This window comes from Anser cygnoides, chromosome 10 (genome assembly GCF_040182565.1).
Source record: "Anser cygnoides isolate HZ-2024a breed goose chromosome 10, Taihu_goose_T2T_genome, whole genome shotgun sequence".
NCBI lineage: Eukaryota > Metazoa > Chordata > Aves > Anseriformes > Anatidae > Anser > Anser cygnoides.
In genome coordinates this window covers 9,431,603-9,459,048 of record NC_089882.1, presented here as the reverse complement: position 1 = coordinate 9,459,048, position 27,446 = coordinate 9,431,603, and the positions used below count along the sequence as shown (strand labels likewise).

Sequence of the window (27,446 nt, the reverse complement as noted above, 5' to 3'; positions counted from 1 at the left end):
ATCCTCCGCAGAGCCACGAAACCCCCGTGCTAGCTGCAGCCTGTTGGCGGGTCAAGCTCCCACTGCCCCCCATGGGTGCTGGGGGTCAAAGCAGGGAGGAGGGGGGGTTCCCACTTATCCCTGGGTGCTGGGGGTCAAAGGGGGGGTTCCCACCCCTCCAAGGGGAGCCGGGCAGCGGGGTGTCGCCGAGCCTTACCTCCACTTGTGCAGGGCGAAGCCGGGACACTGGTCCCCGCAGGTGGTGCACGGCTGGCCCCGCTCCGGCTCCCCCGACGCCGTCAGCTGCAAGAAACGCAGAGGTCAGCCCCGGCCCCGAGCCGGGGGCGGGGGGGGAACAGGGACAGGGACGAGGACAGGGACCCCGCGGGGTGGGGGCACGCTTAGGGAAAAGGTGGGGAACCAAAAAAAAAAAAAAAAGAGGGGGCGCTTGGGGTGGCGGGGGCAGGACGCGCACCGGGATGGAGCCACAGGTTGGAAGTGGGGGGGGGGGGGGGGGGGCTGAAGGAGGACACCCCCCGCCCCAAAACACCACCGTCACCTCCACCCACCCCGGGCACTCACCGAGCGGCCCGAGAGCCGCTTGCGGGAGCCGCGGCCGAACATGGCAGCGCCGCCCGAGCCGCCCCCGGCCGGTCCCCGGCTCCGTCCCCGTCCCCTCGTCCCTCCACAGCCGCCGCCGCCGCCGCTCCCGCCCCTTCCTCCCCGCCCCCGGCCCCGCAGGCACCGCCCCGGGCCGGCCCGGCCGCCCCCCGCCCCGCCCGGGCTGCCCGCCCCGCCTCTGCCATCGTTCCGCTCCAGAGTGAACAGACGGGACGAACCCACCCCCCCGGCTGCTGGCACTTTGACGGGGGCAAAGAAATAAGCGGAGATCCGCGGGAGGGGGGATCCTGCAGAGCCCAGGGGGCGAACGCTGAGGTTACGGCTCTGAGTGTGCTGCTGGGGGGGGGGGTTACTGGCTTAAACAAAGCAGGGAGCGAACAGCCTGGGGTCCTGCTGGGCTCCTGCTCCCCGCCCCGCTGAGGGCAGGTTAAGACTAAAAACAGCAGGAGAAAAGCAGTCGTGTAAAATGCATTTGCAGCTTGAGATCCCGGGTGGGACACGAGGCACCTGTTGCACCCTCAGAGCTCCCGGGGCTGGCGACCGTGGGGCTGGGGGCTGTGGGGCCGGGGGGGGGTGGGGGGGGGCAGCCCGTGCACCAGCTCTTGTCATCCGTACAACCCCCCCCCAAAGGGATCCCCCCGGCCAGCCCCCGGTCCGTACCCCTGGGGGCTGCAATCTGGTGCAGGGCAGAGCGAAGCGACGTGGGGAGAAGCGTGAGCAGCAGGCGGGCTTCGTGCAGCGGAGGGGCCTTGGGAACGCTCGGAGGGAGAGGGAAAAAGAAGGCGCTCATCCTCGCCGGGGAAGGACCAGCTTCACTATTAACATCTCACAGCCTCACCCCGGTGGCTACGGTTGTTCGCAGATCCTGTTGTCTCCCTCCCCTCCTTCCCCGCTTCTTTGTTCCTTTGCCTTGCTGCTGCACAGCTGGTTAAAGCCGTAAGGCTTTGATAATTCTTCATTTAAGCAGGTTTTTTTTTTTTTTGTCATTTTTTCACTCATATCTTCCTCGCTAGGAAACCGAAATGAGGCTAGGAGCTGCGTGGTTGGCTTTTGAATGTCTCAGGCAAAAAAAAAAAAAAAGTTTCAGGGTGATTTTCGCTCTTTCCTCCCATAAATGTTGGGCTTCCTTTAAAAAAGCAAAAAAAAAACAGGGAATTTTATCATGGAAAAAATTTCCTTTTGCATGAGATTTCTTCATGTCAGTGGGAAAAACTGACATTCCCTCCTCGTTCTGTTCTGTGGTTGCTATTTTTACCCCTCCAAAGCCTTCCAGCTTCCCCTCGTTGCTCCCTTCTGCCAAATTTTCTCATCATGTTCCTTCTCAGTTTCCCTCTCAGTTTCCTGCTCATATGGCGGTGCAAGAATACATCCTAAACTCTCAGGGATGGAAGCGAGCTCTTCAAATACACGCACGTTTTGTCACACAGTGGGCAAATGCTTGCAGGCTGAGCTTTGAGCTCGTATGAAAACATCCCTACCTTCATGGCTTATAGGATACAGTAGTATCAGGGGTGCAGAGTTGCTGTCTTCTCCACTGAAGGGCAACAGGATTTTAGGGAATGAGCATCACGCAAGAGAGGACCTGAAATTCACCAGCACTTGGGGTGTCTTGCATAAGATTCAGAATATTTAAAACTCCAATTAAAACTGCTGAAATAAAAGCATTAATGGATACAGGACTTATAACAAGACTCAACGTGCTGTGGGAAATGCTTTAAAGGTGACCTGCAAATCCTTTTAATTGCTTCGCTGTTGCAAGAGGTGCTGTGTGCCCTCAATAACAGGGCTGGCGAGGACATCTGCTATAAGTTTAAAACAGCAAAAGTAAGTCAAAGTTGGAGGGTGAAGTCCTTGGAGGCGTGGCTGTGCTGAATCACGGCTCCCGTCTTCTGATGAAGAGGCAGGTCCTGAACTTAAAGCAAGCAGAGCTGGCCTCCTGCCCTCCACGGTGTCAAGGTGGCCATGGGGCCACCAAAACTGCCTGGCGCCCTGCAGGGCCTCTATCCTCCAGCATCAGTTCAGCAGCTGCTGCAGATGCTGGTGGGCAACTCCTCGATGCCCAGGGAAGGTGCTGAGCATTGAGACTTGCACCGAGGTGCTCGGAGGGAGAGGGGAGATGAGGGCTCAGACCTCAAGTGCTTCTGCCCTGATGGTCCTGGAGGGGGACGTGGGGAACTCGCATACACCCAGAGCCATAGAAAGGTTCAAGTGCCGCAGCCCCCAGTGGAGGCTTAGCAGCTTCTAGGCATCTAAATACCTCCCGGGGTCAGCATTTAATCTCTCTGACCCAAGGCATCTGGGACAAAGGAGGGTTAATGGTCCGTCCGAGGTCCAGGGCTGTCAGCAAGACTTAACTCGCATTTTTGGGATGCTCAAATGCTGCATGAGAAGAGAGTCGGGCCAGAACAGCATCTCTGGGATGTATTCGGGAAAGGGAGGGGAGACATTATCTCACTGGCCTGAATGCTCCTCTTCTCTTTCCTCCCCCAGAAAAGCTGCCGAGAGCGAACACAGCTCAGGAAATAAACTCCCACTCCCTTGTGCTCAGCATGTTCGGGGGGATGATGCACACAGGCTGGGAGGGCAGGGGACAGGCACGCAGCTCCAGGCCTACCTGTGCTCTCACACTCTCCCAGGAGGTACTTTCAAAAGTTTCTTTTATTCTTCCTTTTTCTTTTTTTATTTTTCTAATATATACACCTAGATCTTCCTCTTGAGAGAAGCCTCAGCTCGGAGGTGGGGGCTGTCAGATACTGCTGTCAAATAGACTCAGAAGCAGAGACACGCGGATAATATATGCCAGACAGTTTGTCTGACAAATTATTGTTTCTGCTGCCACTTAAATTGTTCTGCACATCATCTTCCCCTCCCATTCCTGTTTCAACCAAACGTGCCTAGGGATGACACTTCTTACAGCCCTTCTCGGGACTAAATCAGCCTGAGTCCCATTTTCCCCTTTCATGCACAGCAAGAAGGACCATTTTCCTTTCTGAAGTTATGGATGGTGGCAGAAGTTGGAAAGAAGAAAACAGTGATGCTGCAGAGCTGTTCGGCTTGCCTGACCCTGTGGCACGTGCCTGACCCGGCAGCTCTGCACGAGACCTTGGGACAACAGCTTGAGCAACAGCAGGAGTGAAGTCAACTGTGGCCAAGCCCAGGGGACACACAGGAAGAGGAGCTGCAGTAGCTGCTACCGGTGGCTGGGAAATATGGGGACAACGTTCCCAATCCTATGGAGCCAAGAAAGTTGGCTAGTCTCTCCAGAAAAGTGCCCCTCGCTCATCTCGTGTCTTGCAAACCATGTCTCCTGTTAGGAAGCCACCTCCGAAATAGCTGCAGAAAACTCTGAGCATCCCTCTGCCAGCTCTGCCACCCCCTACACCTGCTGCCCTGGCCGTCAGCACCAGCACCACCAGCACGGCCCCCTGCAATCAGGCAGAAAGCAGAGCTTATTTTGCCCACCGGACCCGTTTGCTTCTCCCCACCACCTTGTCAAGGTGGATTTGGCTGTTAGGGACTGCTCCATCAGTCCCCTTCTGGTTCCTCCTGCCGGCAGCCTGCGCAGGTGAATTACAGCTCAGCGTGGATCCTGTCACCATCCAGTACCCTGAAGGTGATAAATGGCCGGCTGTTATTAGGCAGTTATTGTCTGAAGCCTTTCGACAGCAAAAGGGGGTCTTGGAAACTGGCTCTAAATGCCACAGCTGCTGAAGACACATGCTAGGGACCAGGAATTTATTTTCCTGCGCAGTTCTTCCCCCAGACCTCCTTCCTGGGCAAACGTGCCCCCATGAGGGCCTTTTAGGAGGGAAACCATTCAGTGTTTCCGCTCATTCCAGCTTCAAGATTTGCAATTATTGCAGGCAGAAAAGATTGCACATAAACCCCAGTTTGAGGTGGGGATATGGAATTTCAATCTGTGCTGTGCATTAACAGGAACCCGGGCCGGGATGAATCATGCTATGTTACTTCACTTTGATTTTTTTTTTTAATTTTTTTTGCACTGCGTAGGCTTTTCTAGGGCATATTCCATCAGGCTCATACTGGTCAAATTTACTTTGAACGTTTATTACACTGTTAATCTGTGGTACACATCTTTCAGATGTCAGAAGCAGTAACAAAGTGGGTTTAGCATCTTAACAAAACCCCTCCATCATTTCCACAGATCGCCACACGTTTTCAGAGTGCTCTTTAATCACAGCCATTCGACCACCGCAAGGATTTTTTGTTGTTGTTTTATTTGTCAATTCTGAGGTATTTTGATTAAAACCGCACCGAGTAATTTCACCTTTTCTCCTTCATCAATACAGTAATTTGTAAATATCACATGATCTTTTTTTTTTTTTTGTTCTCCCACCCAGGAATGCAAATGGCCATTATGTGCTCCCCGAGGTATTGCCAAATAACCCTTCTCCTTTTAACCTTAGGATTTTATTGTGTTAGTTGCTAGGTAACTGAGTAAGATTTATAGTCATCTATTGTTAATTTTGAAGGAGTCTTCAATTTCCCTGTAAATAGCATTTAGGAGTTGGACTCCAAACCAATAAAACTTGCAGCCCGGTCCCGCTATGCGGAGGCGAGCACCTGCTAGGAAACGCGGAGCCAAGTGGAAACACAAAGCTCCCACCCAGCAAAAATGAAAAGAAAAAAAAAAAAAGAAAAAAAAATACAAAATCTCTAAAAATCTGTGCTGTTGCGGTTCGGAAGGTTCCACATGGGTGCTGTGCTCTGGGGAAGTTAACTCAAGCTTCATTGCCCTCTGGTGCTAGCGCGGCGAAGTGTTCGCTCGCCGTGGAGCGCAGCCCCCAGCCCGCTTGCTGCCCTTGCTCCCACTAACAGCAGCCTTGCAGTTTCTCCCAGAACTGCATTTTTTTGCCGTCAAGCTCGAGAATCCCTGGGTGCAGCTCTACCTCGAGCCTCTCGGCGCTGAGGGACGGGCGGTAGGTTAAGCTGCTCCGTGCCTTCCCCAAATGCTGCTCAATTTGAGGCTAAGCAAAGCAATGAAGTGGGTCGCTGTCAATTTGCACAAAATCTCCTCGTGCTATAGCAACAAGTAATTTTCTACTATTCCCCCTCTCTCCCTTGAGCTCTCTTATGATCCAGCAGGATTATTTGCTTTGCGCTGTAAAGCCACACTCCTTCCACGCTACCTTAACTTGTCAGGACCATTCCCGAAGATGAGAAAAACCAAACCTGTTTGGGATAACTTGTGGAGGGGCGAGTAAGAGCAAACAAGGTGGGAGAAGGGCTGTCGGGGGATGAAGCCATCCTGCTGTTTGCTTGCCATGGCACTGGAAGCACCACACATTGTTCTGTGCTCAAATTAACCAGGCATTTGCCATCCCGCAGGTGGAAGTATCATTTTATTATATATTTTTAAAGATGTTTTCCTGCTTATTCTCATTGAGGGAAAAGAAAATAGCCTTTTTTTTTTTTTTTTTTTCCCTAGTGCAAGACTGAAGCTGTTGATAAATGGGGGTATGAGATACCTGAGAAAACCAGACTGCCAGTGGTTTGGAGGATGGTAGCTCAGAGCAGGCAGACGTTAGGTAGCTGCTCCAAGGGAAAACTCAGAGAACCACGTGTGTTTTCCCTGTTTGCTTTCTTCTGGTCATAAATTTTTGCCAGGTGTTTCATTTGTGTGATTTTTGCCTGCTGGAGATGCTGTTTTTTTGGCTAAGGACCTACTTGCTGTCTAAACCTTACGGTACTCCCAAGGTAAATGCTTCTGCATGTTTAGGCTCCTGAAAGGCCCAGGCACATGACGAAATGGGAAAAAGCCAACAGTGAAATCCAAACGCAAGTCATATCTAGAAGGCTTCACCTACCACTTGCATAACCCAGAGGAAAGATGGCAAAGAAGAGGAAATTATCAGATTATCTCAGGCACCTGACAGAGGCAGCCCCTCCCAGCAGAGTGGCACAGCAGCACCAGGTGCACCCGCGGCTTTTCCATGGGGAGCTGCAGACATTGACAAGAGCACTGGAAGGACTTTAAGACACCCCAAAGCACTTAATGCAGTGTAGTCCGCAGAATTTAGGAACATCTGTTAAAAAAAATAAAATAAAATACCACTGTATCTGAAGGGAAGCTCGTGCTGGCATGGCCACCTCTCCATTCAGGCAGGGTGAACAGCAGAAGCGAGGCACAGCGGCCTGGTCCTGCTCTGGTGGCCTTGCTGAGGTTTTTCTCAGCTCAGCTGTACCACAGCCCCTGGTGCTCTTGCCCCTGAGGTGCCAGGGCTCAGACGGACCTGGGAAGGGGGCAGCCAAGCAGGGGTGAAGTTAAAACACAGTGATCACTTTCAGCAGCTGAGGCCCAGCACAGGTGGGAAGAAAGAACACTCGGTGCCGCCCCACGGGGCAGGGCTTGGACCTCCTGGGCCAGCAGGCAGCCTGCTGTGGTGGCTACCAAAATAGCAGCTTGTCCCACACAGTCTGTGGGTAATTATTTCAGAGCTCATTTGCCAGCTCAGCAAGCACAGGTGTGTTTTACCCGCTGCTGAATCTCCCCAGGCAGGACCAGGCTGTCCCCAGTGGGCACCGGCCTGCTCCAGCTGAGCTGCAGCAAGGTGCAGGCCTCAAGGGCAAGTGCCCAACTGCATGCTCCCAGCACCACAGCTCTGTCCCCTGGACTCAGCAGGACTGAGGTTTTCCTGGTGAAAACGGGTTGATGTACATGGCCGGGCCTCAACCTCGGCGCCTCGCGTCCAGCCACTGCCTCCAGGGACCGACCTCTGTGTCGGCTTCGCAATAAGAAATGTATTTCGACCTCCCCTTGCTTAAACCAGCACCTACAGCAGGTCTCCGTGCACGTCCAGCCAACAGATCACATCTCCAAACACTTCAGAAGTAACGTTTGTAACCAGAGAGAGACAGAAATAATTTCATGGAAATTTCACAGTTTTGAATTTTTTTTCCCCTTTTATTGAAACAAACAAACCAAACTTCCCCCTAGGAAATAAAGTATAAAGAGCATATGTGTTAGGTCAAAACAGTATTCTGTTCTCATTCTGATTTTTTTTAAAAACTGTGCCTTATGTTTGGTAATATAAAATAGCTTAAAAATTAAGCCAACTTTGAAGTGGAAGCGCAAACTCTTCTGCGAAGTCCAAAAATAATTTCTCGGCATTCTTCATCTCACTGCTGCAGAGAGAGGTCAGAAACTTGTCAACTAAATCTGCTTCTGGAAGGCTGCGATCCCCATTGCCTGGATTACTCCAGAACAGGCGAAAAATACTTGGAAAACGCTGGTGTGAGCCTGGCAGGCAGCGCCTGGGCCTTCTGCTCCTGCCTCCTGCACAAAGCGAGCCGCAGCCAGGAAGCAGCTTACCGGGGCGAGCGACTTCAGGATGAACTCAGAAGTCATTCTTTCAGAGCCATTTCTCTTGACGCCAAGAGTTCAAGTGATGGGAGAGCTGAGCTGGTCAGCTGCTAATGATGGTCATTGGAAATCATTGCTGGTGTTGTCTGAATGCCTGCCCCTGGGAGAAGGGAGCACTGCCTCAACTCTAGGCAGAAGTGTTTCCTCTGAGCCAGCACTCAGATAGCTGTCGGAGGAGAACTTGTGTTAGAAAAACCAACAGACCTGCTCTGTAAGTGTCATTGGTGGAAAATGTCCTTTCCAAGCCAGACTGCCCTCCTTGGTCATTTCTGCCTCTCCCCATTTCTCAATACACTTTTCAAAGCACGCCTATGAGGACAAGACAGTTTTCTAGTGAACATCCCAATTTAAATCTAGCTCTCTGAGACGGACATTTCCAAGAGTCTTCAACAAAATGCTTTTAATTTCTCCATAAAAGAAAAACGCTCATTATTAGGACAGAAGAGAAGGCTGGAGAGATGAAGCGATCGACTCCATCTCTGAAGCAATTAGTCCTGGTAGGCTGTACAACAAGGCTGAAAAAGAGCACTGTAATTTTCACAGAATTACCGGACCTAAGAGTCAAAAGTGTTTAAATAACCCCCTCGTTATATGGGGCTGGAAAGTTAAATGCTATTCAGGAGCCATGCACAGCAGCATGGCTCCACAGCAGCCCACACTGGGAGTCTTTTTAGTCATTTATTAAAGATAAATGATAGCAAAGAATGACACCTTTGAGGTATTGGTGAGGTATCGAAAGTAAGAGCCAAGGTTTTGAAATAGTGCATGGTCTGTTTTCTGCATTTGATGGTGGTTGGGAGAGTACAAGAAATGTATCCTCTCTCTTTTTGGAATAAAAACACAGGAGCAGAAAAAGGCTGGAGCTGCCTGTATCGAGAGATCTGCTGCATCTTCTGAGAAGAAAAAAATAAATGGTGGACATGTACAGGAGGGCAGAAAAATGCAAACTCCTCCCTCTGACCTGCAGCCTCTGCAGCAGAGGAAGCCCAAGCACTCTAGCATGTCCATTTGCTCCAAAACCTGCCAAACTTTGGTGCTCAGAGCCAGTGGGGTGGCAGTTACATCCTGCAGCTGATCACAGTCAGACACAGATCCTCAGCCTGACTCCACAATTCTCCCCAAAGCAGCTTTATTAGGCTTTTTTTTTATTTTTTATTTTTTTTCCTGATAATTAGAGCAAATTTCCAACAAACCATTTATAGGTCTTCCGTTTCCAGGTCCATTTCTACTTCCATTTCCGAACCTTGTTTTTTAAACTGTAAATCTGACCTGGGGCTGTGTTGACTTAAAATTGTTTATAGAAAGTTAACTAATTAGTAGCACTAATTGGGACTTATGTTGCCTGCCACAAGGCAGAAATAGAGACCTTCAGCTCAGAAACAAATGCTTTTCTGTCAAGTGAATTTTTAGCCAGTAACCATGTTTTTTTTCGCTAGCAACATTGAAATTACCAAGTGAAGAGCGTTGCACCACACTCAAAATTTGCTAAGAATATGTAATCTGAAAATTGGTAATGATATGTTATAAAGAAAAGTATCCTTTAAAATGTATAATTGCTGATTTACCATGATGACAATAAATTAGGTTATCTTTTAGGAAATAGTCCAGTCTATTTATATCTTTACTGCTACGTAATTGCAAAATGCCTGCTGTAGGAATGTGCTTTTGCATGTAGCTTAGCTCCTAAAGCAGAGCACACACTGCAAAAGAGAAAGTCTTTGGTTTTCCAATACGCTAAATTTGGCCTTCAAACCTGTTGGTGAATGTGAATGGAAACAACATTGGTTATCAATCAGGGCAAAGCCTGATTGATGGAAAGCTTCGGGCCATTTAGGAGCAACTATTTGAAGACAGTTAATACAATTAAGGAGAGAAGTCTGGGGAAATAGGTATGGGGCTGAGCTGTCTCCTTGGCTGCTCCGAGGGATGCTCCTGGTGCTGGCACCATCACATCGCTGAGCTACAGGGACGGATGACACAGCTCCGTGTCCTCTTGGAAAAGGCAGCTGGCTGCAAACCCAAAGGAGAACTCTGACACAAATGACTTCTGTGGGATTTCAGTACGTGCTTAAAGGCTTTTGTGAGCCACAGCTTCAGGTATGTGCTTCTGCTGTGTTCATGCCGTGGGCCGCGTGCTCCTCCTGTGATGGGGCATGTCAGAGCTGGACATCGCGCGATCAGGGTGGGTGGGAACAAACCTGGAAAACTCTGAAGCACCGGGACCTGTGGGAGGTTGAGGGACTGGCCAGGAGTCAGGGGGAGCTGGGAGAAAACCCACGCATTTGTGATTGCTGCCACGTCTCTGTTATCGTCTGTTTTGTTAACATCAAAAAGAAAAAAAATAAATCCACACAGGGAATACTGCAGGAGCTGTGGGAGATGACAGCTTGCCAGCTTGGAGGAAAGCAGCCTGGCTGTGTGGAGACTGAAAGGGCTCCCCAGGAGGCATCCCCCTTTACCATCATCCCAGTTGCAGCCTGTACCACCCTGCCCAAGGGCAAACCAGCAGATGCCAGAATCTGGCTACAATTTGCTGCTTGGTTGCCTTCCTGGGAGCCAGTCCCTGTGTTTGCCTCCTTTTAACCCAACTTTGTTCCACATACGTTTTCTTGTGGACTTGATTTTTTTTTTTCCCAATTTTTCTATGTTGATTTATTTTTGCAGCATCTCTAGCAGGTCCGGTATCCCAAGTCATCCTTCAGGCACATTTGTAGAATGAGGGGTACACCTTGTACCTGGGGCTGTTCCCCCCTGGCCAGGAATTGGGAGCATCAGCCCAGGCAGAGCTCAGGACCCTGGACCACAGGGCAGGGCTGTGCATGAACAGCATTCCTGCCTCCCCCCACTCCTTTTCATAAGACAAGAGAACAAGGAACCCAAAGCCTGGAAATAAAAACCAGCACAGAAACGGATGTTTACCATTCACTGTATTATTCCCTTGTGTACAAAGTATTTTGCCTCTATAATAGCACACAGGTATTGAAATACGATGGCAAATGCAGAAAGACCATACAGACATCTCTTACAGGTCTCTTCATTTCCTTTTGAATATAATCAGAAAGAAAAGAAATACTGTACAGGAAAGTGCTCGCAAAACAAAACAAAACAAAGTTTGTAGAAAAATAATGGCATTGATATACAAAACCCAGAGTTGTTTCCTGAACAAGAAATGTTGAAGGCCTCTGGTCCTCAAAGTCTGTTCCTATTTAATGAAGCCCTTTAATGAACCATAATCTAGTGAATCAGTGATCTATCAATTCTTCCCTTATAGTTTAATATTTTTTTTAGGTTTCTCTTGCTCTGTTAATAGCTGTTATGAAACTATATGGTAGACAGGAATGTGTACAGGTCAAAATAATATTTCTTTTTATAAATAGCCATTCACTTCATTACAGAAAATATAATAAGCCTGTACTTTCTAAGCACCACTGTTTCTCTCTAAAGTTCATAGTGCAATTTTCCCTTTTCCCCTACAGAAGTTATACATGAGCAATTATCATTAAAAAATCATTATTCCATTACTATTGCTTTTCCCTTTTTCCTCTCCCTTTCCCATTCCCTTTTTCCCTTTCCCATTCCCTTTTTCCCTTTCCATTTTCCCTTTTCTTTTCTTTGACTTTTGAAATGGTATTTTTGGCATTTTTCTCAGAAAGGCATAATTCCTCATTGCTACTCATAGGCATACAACATAGGTGAAATCAGTCGTAAGATATGATCATATCTACTTATTTTATGTGCTATTAAACAAAACAAAAAACAAAAAAATCACCCCAAATGATGAGTAAGATAGTCTCATTCTTTCCTCTAAGCCTGAATATTAACGAGAGCGGCAGAGGCACGCGTGGGTAAGTGCCGAGCACCAATTCTTTAGCTGTTGCCTTTTAACAGGACCCTGCTCACACATTAGATGTCTACCGATTTACATGAATATGTCAATACCTGACTGTCAGGATGACGGGTTTTATTCTGCAGGCTGAATGCATGGGTTATGAATCCAGGGATCTGATGATTTATCGCTATTGATCTGACTATTTTGTAACAGACTGATTGCTCCTCCTCTGGGGAGCTGGCTAATGACAGGTAAAAGACTTGCAGAAGATCCTGAGGTTGGGTTTGCTGAGTATTTGCATCCAAAATCGAAAGATTTAACCAGATTAGCAGACAAGACTCCTTGGTCTTCCAAACTGCTGGCAATTTTGTGCTAAAAAGCTTCCTTTCCTTGTACTTTGTGCTGCTGGCTGCCCTGACATATGGCAGCGGGGCAGCGTCTTCCTATAGCTAAGTAAAATTGTGGAGAAAGAATTAAGAGACATAGTCATAGACTACAAAAATAATCTGGTCACATCACCCCCGTTCAACGTGCTACGAAGCTCTGCGAAAAACGTGGCGTGCCGCAAGCAGCAGGCTATGTACAGGCGGAGCTGCAGTCATCACACAGCCGCGGTGGTGCCTATGGGAGCTTTCCCCTCAATTAAAAATAAAATTAAAAAAAAAAAAACACAAAAAAACCACATTAAAGGTCTGGTTGTACATTGGATTGCGGACAGCAAAGAGCGCAGATGCCCTACCAGGAAGATACGAAGCAATACAGAAGTAGGCGTAAAGCAGGCTGTTTTCGAGGGGGGGGCAGAGATAGCTGCAAGTACACGCTGATCTCGCTGCTGCCGCCCGCCCGGCCCTGCGTGCTTGCAGATGGGCTGCCAGTGAGTAGGAAGCCGGGAAGCATCGCGGGGCAGCGGGGCAGGACGTGCTGTCCCCAGCCCCTACGTGCCCTGCTCCCTCCGGCCCCCCCAGCCACGCAGGCAGGTGCTTGCGGGTGGCAGGAGCGCGGTGGAGATGCTTTGGGCTCCGCGTTTGGATTTTGTGACAACGTCCCTAATAAGCTGCGGTGCTTCTCAGCCCGGGGAAACATATGGGCTCATCAGCCGGCCTGGATGAGTTAATACCCCGCTGCCAGATGGAGCCAGGAAGCACAGTGGCACATGCAATTATTAGAGAAATGTATGTTGTTTTTTTTTTCTGAAAAGCGAGTTTGCTTCGGAGCCCTACTAATGAAAGGGGCTCAGCTGAAGATCCATCTGCAGGAATTTTCCTAAACCTGGGGTAGATCTCAATCAATTTGAATCGCCTGACAATTTTTCTGCTTTCCTCCTTTTCTCACTGATAAAGGCACTGGATTAACTAAAACTACAGAGCGTTAATAAATACCATGTTAGCACCAAACCAGTGCTTTAGCACTGGCCACAGAGGTCATGTGAAATTCAAAACATACCTAAAAGATAAAGATTGCTAATGCAACTAGCACTGTATTCATTGTCATGTTTTCCTTGAGTGCTGTTGGCCTAATCACTAACATCAAATTTAAGCACATCTTGTCTATTTTCCTTACAGAAAGACAGATTGAAATGCCAAAAATACCCCTATGCAGATTGTGTAGCACCGTAGAGGGCCAAAGCAGCCCGTAACTGAAGGAAAATTACTGATTGAAAGTAAACAACTGAATACAGTGACAATAAAGTATCACTTGTCATAATGCTACATATAATGTAGAGTACGCAAAATGCAGTGGTTTGACTGCAAGATTTAACAATAAAAAATAAAAATAGTAAAAGCAGCCTTAATATAATGATTTTACGTACAAAAATATTAAATCAAAATAAATAATTCCAAACATAAATATTATACTGTACATTAAGAATATGCGATCTATATACACACATAAACAGATAAAAAAAAGTGGAAGGCAGAGGTATTGCATCGCTATCCTTCATCCATCTCGTCTCCGCGGGCTGCTCCCAGACAACCTGCAAAGCAGAGATGAGGAGCACGTCAGAGTCAGGCCATCAGTTTTGCCTTCGAAACCTGTAAGTGGTGAGACCAGTGAGGGATCTGAGCCGGAGCAGATGCCAGCAAGGTGGAAAGGTGCTTCCCCTTGACAGCATCGCTCCCATGGGCATTACAGGGAGCACTGGAGTTGCTCCTGCTGCACAGGGTGCGCTCGCTGGCCCCGTGCGAGAAGCCTCTCACAAAGAGGCATGCATCCAGCAGTCCCATGGGACTTTTCAGGCATTTTTCAGATTATCACTGGAGCAAGTCTCCAGAAGATGTGCCCCAGACCTGAGTGATGAGCTGCCTTTGGGGAACGGGAGCCGGATGCTTTGCAGCCATGCCCTGCTGTGTGCCTTCAGCAGGACGCTTTGAGGAAGACTCCCCGTTGCTCTCGGCAGGGCACTTACCATTGCTATAACACCTGGACATCGAGGCCTGTTCCAGACGATGGAGTACACTTCCCACAGTAACCACCGCATTTTCCTACTACTTTGGTACCATCCTGCAGGAAAAAACAGAAGCGACATCTCATGTAAGGGCTCAGGAACTCCACGCAGTGAAAGGGCCAGATCTGGGTTATTCCAGCCAGGGCTTTAATAGAAAATGTCTTGGAAGAAAAACAAATAATGCCCAAATCAATCTACAAAATTACAGTTACATTTAAATGTATGCAAATGTAATTCCCTTTAGTACTGCCAGGTCAGATGGTGAACACAAATAAGAAAGGGTACTTTTGATTTATTACACTGCAAGATGCCCAAGGAGAAGGCCATTTGGAGGGATATCTCAAGGACATCTGCTTTCTCCAATCTGCCCTACAGTGAGTAACTGCTTGTTCCACTGTAATGAGTGGAAAACTTGGATCACGAGAGAGAAATAACACATCTAGACAAGAACAGCACCTTGGTGGTGAGCGAGCATGTGAAGGGCACAGAGGACATTTGCAGACATTACTGAGAAACGTCTATTTGGAAGGGAAGAGCTGGCGTGGCTCCAGAGCAAGGACACGACAGGGATGTGGTGAGGCTGTGCCATGTACTACGGTGCTGTTCCCCCTCAGCTCTGCACCTCCAAATCCAGAAAAGACCCAGGAAAACACAGTCCTGGGCTGGCCAGGTCTCCAGCAAACACAGGGCAACTCCAGCCTCAAGTCAGTTGATTGATGCGAGCATCGGCAACACCTCCATGTGGTCTTCCTCGCCCCACCTCTGCACAGGCTTTCTCCTCTTGGTCACTACCACGGACAGACAGTCCTCGAGGGGAATTCAACCCTCAATTATCAGAAAATTGGGCTTAAGTGCAGGACAGGCTTGCACAAAGCTTTTATTTTTAGACGAGCTCCCTCCTGCCCTTGACACTATCGATCTGTGATTGCAGCAGGCTGCTATCATCACTTCTCGCTATGCCTTCCTTTCTTCTGCTCCTGCTGGCAATTAAACCCCTGGAGCAGCGCTTGACAGATGCCACTGGGTGAGGGAGGTAAGAGCTGTCTCTTAGCCTCCCTTGGCCCTTAAAGTTTGTTTTAATTCTGCCAGCCATGATTGTGTCTGCCCTCTGCAACCCCGAAGGTGGCCGCCCGAGCTTCTCCTCTCTGAAGTGGAGAAGAACAGCAAAGTACCAGCCAGAACTAATGTACGGGGTCTGTGCTAGTCCTCTTACACCTGCACCGAGGCACAGACCAGCAGCATCCAACCCCTCTGCTGAAAAGGCTCCTTTACGAGCCCCAGTACTGACAAGGCTCATGGGCTTGAGGCAGCCCAGGAGAGGACGTTTTACAAACTGCTTCTTGTTAAAGGGCTGCAGTGACCTCTTTAGGACAGTTTTAACAGGGGCAAACATTCTGGGAATGATTTCTTCCCAGGGTACACGCTTCATCCCCACTCAGCATCCCTGCCCCAGTGCCCCCAGCCCTGTCTGCCACGCAATGCATGCTCTGTGCCCATGACCAAAGCCAACTAATTACAGATAGGTCTGCCCCACAGCACTCACAGTGTGCAGATACAAAGCTAAGCAGACTTACTAATTAATTGCAATAACCTGGATCAAGTTAAACCCACTAACGTCCTCCCCCCTACAATTATGGGCAACACTTTGTTTCTAACGTCAGATGTTAGATTTTCGTTAGCATCTAATTGGAAGATGTTGCCACAAAAGATGACGTGGCAATTAGAAATATCCCACGAGTGGATATAACCATAATTAAAATTGCAACTTACTGGGGATTTCTGAATTTCCGAGACTGCATAATTCCCTTGCGAGAGCCACTTCGCTGTTCCCGTTAAGGACAGGCCTGTCCCGTACAGGTCTATGCTGAAGCGACCCTAAAAAGCAAGCAGACAAGCCTGGTTATCCCAAAGCTCCGTGCCTCAGCCACGCTTGCCACAGCATCACTTCTCTAACAGGATCGTGTCAGCAACGTTTCCAACTTTTCCATCGCTCTGACAGTGATTAGCACATAGTGTACAAATCTCAGCATGTCTCAGGTCAGGAATTTCATTTTCGTTTGTGGCTGCATGGAAGGAGGGGCCTTTGCTTGGTTTTTCAGCGCTTTTACTCTTTTCCGCTGCCTTTTCGTGGTTTGCCGATTGAGGGCATTCTTCGCTTTTCCATGGCAAGCTGTGGAGCCTGACGTGCTCCAGCGGCTGATGGAGAAGGTACCCCAGGAATGTGCTGCAGCTGCTCTCACTTCTCCCTCCTCAACTGGAGAGGGCACACTTGTCCTTTTTACTGTACTTTCCACTGAGCTTTTTTTTTTTTTTCCCCAGACTTCAGTAAAATCAAAACTCTTTCATTTATTTCTTAGAAATGTCCTTCACTTCATTTGCCCGTCTCAAAATGCACAAAATGGATGGAAAATTCAGGGGTATGTCTACATCCACCCGAGATCCTCCAGGAGACCCCAGCCTGGCCCATTTTGGGACAGAGAAGGCACCCTGTGGGCACACCCCAAGGGCGACCCATCACGGTACCAGGTGCCTGGGAGCTTTGCTCCCCGTGCTCGCTGCCCTGGCAATGGAGATGCTCTGTGAGGAGCGAGCTGTCTGGTGGGGAGGATGGACATTAACATTCATGAGCCTTCCCGAGGTAAGAAGGCAATCCCTAAGCTGCTGAGCTGTGCAGAAAAGTGCCAGAAGGAGATGGAGAGGTTTGCCCTCTGCTGCCCATTGCTGCAGCTCCTCACCTAATGCCCTTTTCCAACAAGGTCTGCATAGTCCAAGGTATTGGGCAAACACATCACTCATCATCCCCTAGCTCCATAAAAGCGAGGTGTGCCAAGGACAAAGAGCGAGCCACCTGTAGCACGGTGTTAATTAGTCTCCTAATGACTTTCAAGAGCACATATTTCTTCCAAGCAACTGAGCTTGACATCTTGCATTACCTCCCAAAGAAGCTGAGGATGTGACTCAGCCTGTGCCCAGCTGCACTCCCTACCTTCAAACACACATGCGCACACCAGCCCTTCTCCCTGTCTCATTTCTTCTCCTTTTCCTCCTTTATTGGTGACTTTCTGAGCACCCGCAGGGACTGCAGGCTCTGGGAGATGTCCCTTAGCTAGTCCTGCTGCTTGTCTGATAACAACCTGGCACCCTCCTAAAGAAATGGGAAGAGCGGCCAAAGGGAAAAGTTTCTGACTGCTGATTTGAGAATGTGATGCTCACTGGAATCTGCTTGATGTGACCAGCAGTAATTAATAGAGGGCCTGGACATGACAAATGGCACCAATTCCTGTGAAATGCTATTGTCAAATACCTGCGGGCATTTGGCTGCGCTGTAGCAGTCCCCAGCAGTGGCATAAGGAACAGGTCGTCCATCATGTGTCCGTGCAAACTGTAAATCAGTTGCTGTGGAGAAGAGTTGGTGAATAACATGGGAAGAAAGATGCAGGGAGAGACAAAATACATGTAAACATGCTCTTTGCTAATGTTTAAAGTCACTAAAGCTCATTTCATGCATTAATCTTGAGAGTTGAGACCTCATCTGCTGGATTTTTAATATTAAATCCCCAATTCATCCCACACATGACTCCCAGCATACTAGTACTGAATTTCACAGGACGCTCATACACTCGGTTTTACAGTTGGGTTCAAGTTTCGGTGATTTAGGGCCTAGGTATAAATAACGACAAAACCAGAACCTATGCCTTTCCTTTTATTTTTCTATGGGACAATTTCCCATTTTGATGGGGCAACTTCTAAATCTTCCTTTTGAACAAAGCCAAACAACTGTCCCCAAACTGCCCCTAGCCTGGGTGCTCCAGCTCAGGTGTTCAAAGGGATTTGGGGTATTTTGCAGTGATCTGAAGTAAGTGAGACTCCTTTTGATGGGGATGCAAGATAGCTCCTGCCTGACAGAGGTGGGCGCCCAGCTCCTTTTGAAATGCAAAGGGAGTTGGTATCAAATTCCCTGAGGGTGGCTCCTAGGAGCTTTTACAGACTATTAGAAGCTTTTTACAGATTAATAGATGGTAAGGACTCATGTCTTGAAAATAAAGTGATAAAACCCCCTGTCGGATAGAGAGTCATTTTACAAGGAAGGGTTTTAATTTGCTAAAAACCTCTGCTATTTACTGAATGAACCCCCAACAATATGTTGCATTTTTAAAACATTTGCTGGAAACTAAGAGCATCCCCAGAGCCAAAGGGACTGAAACTGTACCCGAGTAGTGGGGATGCCTCCCAGCTCCCTCGCATGCTGGGTCACAGGGTACCACTGGTGTGGCACAGCTACAGTTACCTCCCCCTCTGCAAACCCACAGCCATCCCCTCTCAAACCCCTCCATCCCTCTCAACGCCAGTTATTTCCCCAGGTCTGACTCTGCCAAGAGCCTCCTTCACTTTCCTACTGCCCCAGTGCTGGCACCGTGCATTTCTGATGTGCTCGGGCTGCAGCCTTTAAGTGCAAAGGTGACCAGGTCTAAAAGCTGCTTTTAATAGGAGAGCTCAGGAATAACCTTCATTAGACTACTTCTGCTTGCTTGTATTACAGCTACATTTGTGTAAAATAAACATTGGTTTTTAATGGCAAGGCCCTGTTTTTACTCACTTATTATTTGCATAGTGTTCAGGTCCAGCCTTACTTTGCTGAAGGTAGAAAACCCAGCTGCTGTGTAATCTTTCCTACACTGGCAGTCTTCTCGTCTGCTCCCGTTATACGGACACTCAGTCGGGTTATGCAATCTAAATCAAAAGAAAACCCTTTCTACTCATGACAGGAAAATATTGCTACAGCAAACAAAAACATTGGAAAGCTCAGAATTAAAGGGATTTCTTACCTGTATCCATACACTTCTGAAAAATTCTCTGCATCCCCATTTACAAGGGTCACATACTCCTTTGGGCTGTCAGTCTGCATCCCAGAACAATACACCTGAAAGAGAGAAGCCGTAATTTCGTCAGGCATCACGAACAAAAGGAATGCCTAGAAAACTGGAGGTAGAAAATGCAAGTGGAAGTGAGGAGCACACGCAGGGTCCTCTTACACCTTTGGGAAACGCATAAACCATAAATCTGTTGCTGAAACGCACCTTTAATGTCTTCCCTTTGACTTTAAGGAAATATTCACCATCGTCAGTGACACCTTTGAGATTTTTAACATCTTTGCAACTCCTTGGTAATTCACCTGAAACAAAACAGAAATACTTAAAGTCACTGAGCAGTGGTACATCAACATTGCTTTTATGAGACATCTACAGCCTCAAGACAAGATGTTTATTTTTAAGAGATCTCCCTGAAGTGCCTTAGTGCTTTGTTGGATGGCCCCAACGCTTGGAAATACAGCACATCTCCAGGACTTTGACGAGAACAGAAACTCAAGGAGCAAGAAAAGCAAAGGAAGGTGCTAAGCTGCAGACTCACAGTCATGGACGTTGTGACACATCCTCCTCTCTTCGGGTTTCAAATCCGCGTGGCACAAGCTGCTGAGCTGGTCATCATTTGTCAAGCACTGCACCGACCGGTGCATGACTCCAACTCCACAGGTCACAGAGCACTGCAAGGCCAGACAGAGGTTCCTATTTTATCTCAAGGGCTTCTGGGCTCTGGACCAGAAGAATAGAGGCAGCCAGTTTCCCGTGTATAAAGAGACAGCAGTAAAGGTCCCAGTCCCACAAAGGCTTAATTTTAATCAGACAAGTAGTCCCTTTGATTACTAATCCTTTCATTATTATCATCATCCTTAATTATTTCAAGAAGACTGTACTTCACTTAGCACTTACATACTTTACTGGATGAGACCTGTGCTCAAGCAAAAACGTTCATGTTTTGCAGTAGGAAGGCTGCACAAGGAAGAAACGTCCCCCAGAAGGCCTGAATGCTAGAAGGGCTCCCCTGCCACTGACAGGCCTCTGAGCAACCATGGCAGAGTTTGTCGTCTTCTAACCAAAGCGTATCACAAAAACACAGCCTCCAAGCCCTCTTGCTCCTCATCATCCAGAAAAATGACCAAATTGTGCAAATTCTGGGTTGTCCTTCCATGGTCCAAACCAAGGCTGCAATACCAGAGGCCACTGGCAGTCTTGAGCAGCTTGGCCTAGCCAGCTGCTGCAGCAGGCCGCAGGCTGTGCCCAGATGCTTGCTAACCCTCTGTACCTTGTTCTTTCTGTACCTGAGAACTGAAAATCATCTCAATCTACAGGCACCAGCTTAGGCCACCAAGAAAATGAAGGTGCTCATCTGTTTGGAAACGCTTTGTGTGCTTCAGCACACTGCAAAGGACACTGCTTTCAGCAGCTCACGCCATTTGCAGCTTGGTATTTGCTCTTTATCAGTTCCAAATCCATAAAACTTCACGATGGAGCAGAGCAGCACGCTCTATTTGTCCATCAAAGGTGATGGTAATTTACACCGAACCCCTTAGAAAATCAGAGGTGAGAAGGGTCACGGCACTTTGTAGTCCCTGGTACGTTCAGGAGCCCCAAGCAGGGATAGAGATCTTGCTCTCTGAAATGGATACTCTTCTCGACAGAGGTGCATTAACGAGTTGGATATTTTGCACTGAAGTTCTGGGGGGAAACGCCAATTAATCGAGGCTGAGCTTTTTGCTGTAACTCCTCTGCCCTGACTCGCAGGGAGGATCTGAGGTTTCCTGTGGGGCGTGAGGAACTAAGGTTTCAAACAGCTCTGCCATTTACTGTGACAGCTTCCACTGCATTTTGCTTGGCTTGACCCTCATTGCCTTGTAAAGGTTTGACAAATTCCTACAAATCTCTGAGCTGGGTTAATAAATCAAATTTATGGGAGAAATAGCACATTTCAAAGAATGTCAGAAGCCCAAAGAAGTGAAATGTTATCACCTTAACTAAAATCTGATCTTGTAGTTCAGGCCCCAGAAATGGGTCGACACAAATAACTTTTACAGAAAGGTTAAGTTCCTTCCCCTGCCCTGTCCCAGCATTTGGAAGGAGGAGGAAGAAGGTGGGGGGAAGAAAGAAAAATCCTTTTAAGGCTCAAATTACCAGTCTTTTGGCCTTCTGCTGGCTCCCACATCTTGCTCACACACATGGACAGGCAGGAGCAACCCCGGCTGCCAGCTGTGCATCGCTCCCTCTGTTCTAGCACAAGGGGTTCAGGCCCTTTTCTGGCAATGACCCCACTTTCTGACTAAGCATTCAGTATGGCCACAAATTTTAGCTACAGCTGAATTTTTATGGACATCATGACTTTTGTGGCTGCTGTAAATCCTCCACATGATGGGGTTCATCATGGAGCAGCAGGCCCTATTCTCACCCTACAATGCACCAAGGCATTCGAAGCATTCGTTAACACATCTCTTCAACATCCCCCTGCCAAACCTTAGGAACGTGCCTCCTGTGTAACAAAATAAACATACATATAGATAAGTTTGTTCCAGTTTCTTTTGGTTAAAAAAGAGAAGGTCGCTAAACTTACGCTTCCCCAGTTGCCAACACGCCACGAGGCCGAGACGGGGCACTCGCCGAGGTAGCAGGGCTGGATGTTGGGCGGCTGCGTGCCGGGGCAGTTGACCGTGTTCTGGTACCCGTACTCGTAGTGGTCCTTGCCGGTGTAAATCTCGCTGCACGACACCAGGCGCTGCCTGTAGCCCTTGCCGCACGTCACGGAGCACTGGGGGCAGAGGAAGCGCCTGTCAGTGCTTCACGCTCGTGGTGAACAAGGCAAGGTGCTGCGAGGGATCACTGATAACTATTTAACCCAGCCACAAGCACTGGCTACATGTGGCTGGGGCCTGAGGCTGCCTTTGATCCCCAGTGCCTCCCTGCACTGCTCCTGCAGCTGCTCCAGGACCCCCTGTCCCACGTGGGCTCCAGGCCACAAGTTCCCTTTCCACGAGCAAAGAGAGGAGAAGGGGATCCTGAACTCAGAAATGTCTCCATTATTGGGGTTTTCTTTCTTTCTTTTTTTCTTTTTAGGCCATGGGGTGCATAGAGAAAGAACACAGTCAAGATTGACCCTGAGCTGCAGGTGCTTGGGAACACCTGGAAAAAAAGGGAAGGCTTTCCTTGTGAGCTCCAGCTCTGCCTGCCCTCACCCATCACCTCATCTTCATGGGGCTGAGAGTGCACAGATGGGTCATGGGCAGAGGGGCAGGGCTCGCAGGCACCCTAATATTTCTCCCAAAACACCACCCAGGAGACCGGGCTGCTGGAGATATTCCCATCTCCGCGTCTCTCCCTCCTGTGCTATCTCGGGCTGCGTGCCTCTCCTCCCCCTCACTCCCGGCATGTTTGCTTTTTCCCTTCTCTTGCTCTTTCTTTTTAATCAGTGCTGTGTCAGCAGCTGCCTCGTCACTTCCCTCTGCCGCTCCTCCAAGTGGAAAGAAATCCTTCGCTCGCTGCAGAAGGAAACAGCCTAAGATTAGCCTGGGTCCTCCCGCATGGAGCGCCTGCTGCGAAGAAAACCCATCTATTTTCCTTGCCAAGCCCTCTCCCAGTGTGAGGGCAAACATGCTGCCTCCACTCAGGCAGGTCCTCACTCCTGCTAAAGACAGCACTGAGGAGGATGTGTCCCCAGGGTCACATCCAGGCGTGCCTGGATGTACCTGGACCCTGCACCTGGCTGCAGGCTTATGGGGCCCCAGAGATCCCAGGACGAGGTGGGAATAATAATAATAATAATAATAATAATAATAATAATAATAATAATAATAATAATAATAAATGGCACAAAACCAAAGAGAGTGCCTGCTGGATGTGATGTGCTTTGGGAGAAAATTCAATATCCCGGTTGTCTCTTGCAGTTCTTCTCCTCTCTGTCCAGCAGGGAAATTGCACAGAGAAACAAACCAACAAATAATCATTCAACCACGCAGCGCTGCCCTGCCACCTTTGATTTGGGTTGCAATATCTCAGCGAGGCTGGCGGCGAGAGGAGGAGGGAGTGGTGTGGACAGGGATGGGGACAGGGGATGGGGACTCACCTCCGACCACTCCCCGGTAATCCAGACGTACTCGCAGGGCGGCAGCTGGCAGCTCTCAATCTCGGGGGGCCGTTTGCTGGCGTCGCAGTAGGCGCTGCTCTGCTCCTGCTTGCTCTCATCCATGCAGACCACCTTGCGGTACCGAGACGCCTCGCCGCACGTCTTCACGCACTGCTTGCAGGAAACAACAGCTCACCCAACGCACCAGGGACTGCAGCGAATCCACTCGCACCCCGGCCCAAGCACATCCTTCCTCCACCGGCCTGAGCGAGCCTGTGGCTCTGGGCTTGGTGCGGGCATCTCATTGTATTAATTGAGGCAAATCTAAGGGCAGGGCCAGCCTGTGCCCGGCATGTGACAAATCATCCCTGCTCTCTGGAGGTGCCAAGGCAAAGTGTAGGGATGGGGAGGAGCAGAGTACGGGATGGGGCAGGTGAAGGATCCAGCTGTGACAGCAAAAAGAGATGCAGAGGTGCCACACCAGGACAAGGGGGGAGAAAAAAGGGGCCAAGTCTCATCATTTTGTCCCCTACTAAATAGAGTCGCTGGGAGAAAGACAAAGCAGCTGCCCCATGCATGACATAGGCCATCACGCCCCTCATTGTGCCTTGCCAGCACCCTTCTGCTTCCTTTCTTTTCCGAGTGCTGCCCTGACTGACGCTGAGAGCGACCCAGGCTGGCCGAGCACAAACGCTCCCCGGGGTCTTCTGGGGACATGAAGGGCTCGACTCCTTCTCTGCGCATCTCGGAAAAACAGCCTGGCTGTGAGGCTGCGCCTGCCACCCGCAAAGCCCTCGCAATGCTCCCGGGAGCAATTTGTCTTGCACAAAAAAAAAAACAACCAACAAATAAAACAAAATAAATCACTGGAAGAGTGACTGTCCCAGTAAAACCATATTTTCTTAAAGTTCTCATCTGTAATAGGCTTCTTACGCTTTCAACTAACTGGATTAACAAAGAGAAAAATGCATGAAAGCAATTATTTTATGGAACATGCAGGAAACTTCTTGCCCTAAGGAAAGGATAAGACGTCCAACCAGACCATTCCTATCAGCACAGGAACACCGTTTGAAGTCACCTAGGCTTAGGGGACCGTGTCAGCTTAATCTAGTTAGAGCCTTGCCATCTGAATGCTGCTTTCAGCCTCCCTGAAGCAGCTCCTGCTCTCCTGGCTCACCTGCAATTAGCAAATCTTGGAGGGTTCACCTAATTGCAAAACGTAGGCACCGTCAGGCCCCGCTTTCCGTAATTAGCAGTCAGGATCAAGATGGCAAATTATTTGAGGGCTTTAAAACCCCCAAATCAATACACAGCATAATATTTGTCATAAATACCCAGTAAGCACGCAAGCCAGGGGGCGGGAAGGGGAGCCAGCCCTACAAAGCAGAGCTTATTCCAAAGGAATAACTCGGCAGCTCTTAGGCAACAGGCAGCATTGCAAAATCTGCAGTTTGCCAGAAGACCCCAAGGGCTTCGTGCGCTTTCGACCTTATTTACTCTCTTGCTCTAAGTCGTCGCAGTGGAAGTTGCTTCTAGGTCTGTGCTGAAACACAGCGGTGCTACGGGAGCTGGAGGAATTTGCTGGAGAGTGATATAGCCAGAAAGCAAAGAAACTCTGCTGTATTTGCCCTTTTCTGACATATTATGTAAGGAAAATATGGAAGTGAGTTATTGCAAATAACCCACGTGGCTTCCCTGAGCAGGCACTCACCACAGCGGGGCATGGCTGCGGGATGCTCAAAACTCCCCTGGTCTCACATTTCCCCTTCCTCATGTAAACTTAAGCCTAAATTTGACTAACTTTAGGTGGGTGAACAATCTCTTTGCCATCAAAGGGTCTTCTGACACTGGCCGGGTACAGCTCTCACATCCCAAATGAGCCCATCTTCATTTAAAACCATTGATTGCTGATGGGAGATTGGCACTCTCAAACATATGCCACCCTCCTTTGTTTTTTCTCCGCAAATAATGGTCATACGGATAACTAAAGCTGTGCCAGCTCTGCACATCTTGCTACCATCAGTTAATTGAAGTTTGATTATTTGTATTTGGGGGGATAAATGGCAATTAAAATAATTCCGCTGAGATATTATATACAGTACAAAGACAGAGAGACCATAATAAAACAATTCAAAGAAACATTGCGGAGGTTCCAATCAGCCACAGCAAGGTTATAAAACATAACCCCCAGAGAAAATGGACAGCTCAGCTAGCATGGAAAGGTTGTTTTCGTCCTTTGGAACGGGGACAGATTTTGTATGAAATCTTATGCTCATGACCGATCGAAACCTCACATAAGAGAACAGCAGCAGGGGTCAACAGGGATGGACAGCAAGAACTTAAAAACAGGCTAGGCATGTGACAATATTTGTCTCTTTTGCCCCATTTCCCAAATTTTGAATTGTTTTCCTGGCAGTTCAAGTTAAGGACTGTTTCAAGCAGCTCTGCAGCTATTTTAGACAAGTAATAATAACAAAAAATTTAAAAACCCCGAAGGCATTGCTTTGTGCAAGCATTCATTGTGTTTCTTGGTTTTTCTTTTTTCCTAAATCTAACTCTGAAACACAGTCGGGAAGAAACCCCACTTCAGACATCCCCTGGGTGACTCTGGAATCCAAATCATGCAAGGATGGCTTAATTTTCCCCTGAAAAGAAAATGTCAAAGATTCAAGAACTACATTGCAGCTTCCAGAGCTGGGCACTGTCCCTCCCCACAAGCCCATGTAAAAAAAACTCTCTATCCACCACTTTCCCCTCTTTCTCTGTGACCCTGCCCTCACTTTTACTCTGACATTACCCAGGCCCTTTCTACTGATGTTCTCCTCCCTGGTGTGGGCACAGCTAATTAACGGCGATACTATAACAGATCAGTAAATGGTTCCCAATAAGTTCCCTTTCACTTTTCATCGGCAAAATGAACTTTTTCTAAACAACAACAAAACGGAGCAATAAAAAAAAAAAAAAAGAAAACCTCTTGACAGATTCCCTTTAAAGATAAGAAATCAAGAACAAGACAGCGCTGGGATGTTATTTTGCATCCTGCCTTTCGTGTCAATTAGGGCTCATTGCTCAGCGAATGCTGATGCAATCTGTGTCTCCTCACTACAGGTAACTTGCAGCCAGGACTTAGGGCTGGGGAGGAGGTGACGTTGCTTTTTTCACCGGGTACATCGGAACAAAATAAGAAGTGCTCAGAGGAACTGTTTGGGATCAGCCGAAGGGGGGAGCTCGCATCGGGTGACACTTGCATGTTTCTATTAACCACCATTTATCGATGAGGAAACTTTCAAGTCACCCTACTAAAAAAGCTCCCCTGGAATAAAAAGCTGGGTAAAACGTTAAGGATTTCCTTGGTGCAGTGGGGAGCCCTGGGGCTCCCCTGGATCCCCCCTAGGGCTTGGGGTGGGGGCAGGCAGGGGAATCTCACCACTGGGTTGACAAGCTGCAGAACTAAGGGAAAGGGGACCAAGGGATGGGGTGGGAAAAGTGGCATTTTGACTCGGGCACAGCAGAGGGGAGGAAGCTGAACTTGTCTGCGATGTCCCGGTGGGGCCGAGGCGCAGCAGCAGGTTTGTTGGATCAGCAGCAGCGAGCTGAGCACGAGCCAGCAGGGGAGGAAAGGCTTCAGGAAAGCACACGCTGCGTTCACTGTGATTTATTTATTTTTTTTCTGGCTGCAGTGCTTGTTGCACAGCCTCTGCAAGCATGAAATGCTTTTTCTTTCATCAGTAGGTTGCCTTTTCTTATTCTCCCCCTCTTTTTCCTTCTTCTCTTTTTAAATAGGGGCTCTGGAAGCATCTGAACAGAGAGACTTTGCGCTGGCAGCACCTCCCCATCCTTTGTTACTGGAGCAGGAGGCCCTGTTTTGCATTTCCACCGCCTGGGCAGGGGAAGGCATCTCAAACAACTTCGTCCTGCTTCAGGACTTCCCCCCGTGCAATGCAGGAGCAATATAAAAGCAGTCTGAATACCAATGAAAGCCAAGCCCCTGTTTGATTAATGTTTGTCCTGCTCCCCAGCGCTGCTCACCGCAGGCATCGGGGTGATGAGGACCAGGCTCTGATCACTCGCCTCCACCGCCAGCGGGATCTTTGCTGCTCTGGGGGTGCAGGATCCAGCCCCTGCTGCCGAGCCCCTGGGACCAGCCCTGGCTTTGCAGGGAGGGTGATAAACCTGGAGGGAGAGGCTTCTCACCTATGGGACAAGGGCATCCCCTGCATGGGAGTGGATGTGTCCTGCAC

At 48.7% G+C, this 27,446-nt stretch overlaps 2 protein-coding genes across 8 annotated transcripts in view; both read right to left on the bottom strand.

Moving 5' to 3' along the window:
* The window catches only part of PRICKLE2 (prickle planar cell polarity protein 2), a 100,297-nt gene extending 99,612 nt beyond the window's left edge, over positions 1 to 685 (bottom strand). Inside the window, exons 1-2 of the mRNA XM_067002949.1 lie at positions 562 to 685; positions 197 to 282 (exon numbers count right to left, since the gene is read on the bottom strand). Coding sequence (XP_066859050.1) covers positions 197 to 282; positions 562 to 603 — 128 coding nt within the window. The 5' untranslated portion in view covers positions 604 to 685. The remainder of the gene's footprint in view (positions 1 to 196; positions 283 to 561) is intronic.
* Positions 686 to 10,894: 10,209 nt separating this feature from the next.
* Positions 10,895 to 27,446, bottom strand: part of ADAMTS9 (ADAM metallopeptidase with thrombospondin type 1 motif 9) — a 77,417-nt gene continuing 60,865 nt past the window's right edge. For 6 of the 7 annotated variants that reach the window (XM_067002888.1, XM_067002887.1, XM_067002889.1 and 3 more), the window contains 10 exons: positions 23,206 to 23,376; positions 21,700 to 21,894; positions 19,669 to 19,801; positions 19,338 to 19,432; positions 19,086 to 19,180; positions 18,857 to 18,990; positions 17,564 to 17,655; positions 16,030 to 16,134; positions 14,221 to 14,315; positions 10,895 to 13,788 (listed from right to left, as the gene is read on the bottom strand). In XM_067002888.1, coding sequence (XP_066858989.1) covers positions 14,226 to 14,315; positions 16,030 to 16,134; positions 17,564 to 17,655; positions 18,857 to 18,990; positions 19,086 to 19,180; positions 19,338 to 19,432; positions 19,669 to 19,801; positions 21,700 to 21,894; positions 23,206 to 23,376 — 1,110 coding nt within the window. In that variant the 3' untranslated portion in view covers positions 10,895 to 13,788; positions 14,221 to 14,225. The remainder of the gene's footprint in view (positions 13,789 to 14,220; positions 14,316 to 16,029; positions 16,135 to 17,563; positions 17,656 to 18,856; positions 18,991 to 19,085; positions 19,181 to 19,337; positions 19,433 to 19,668; positions 19,802 to 21,699; positions 21,895 to 23,205; positions 23,377 to 27,446) is intronic. The other variant, XR_010833848.1, reaches the window with a different exon arrangement.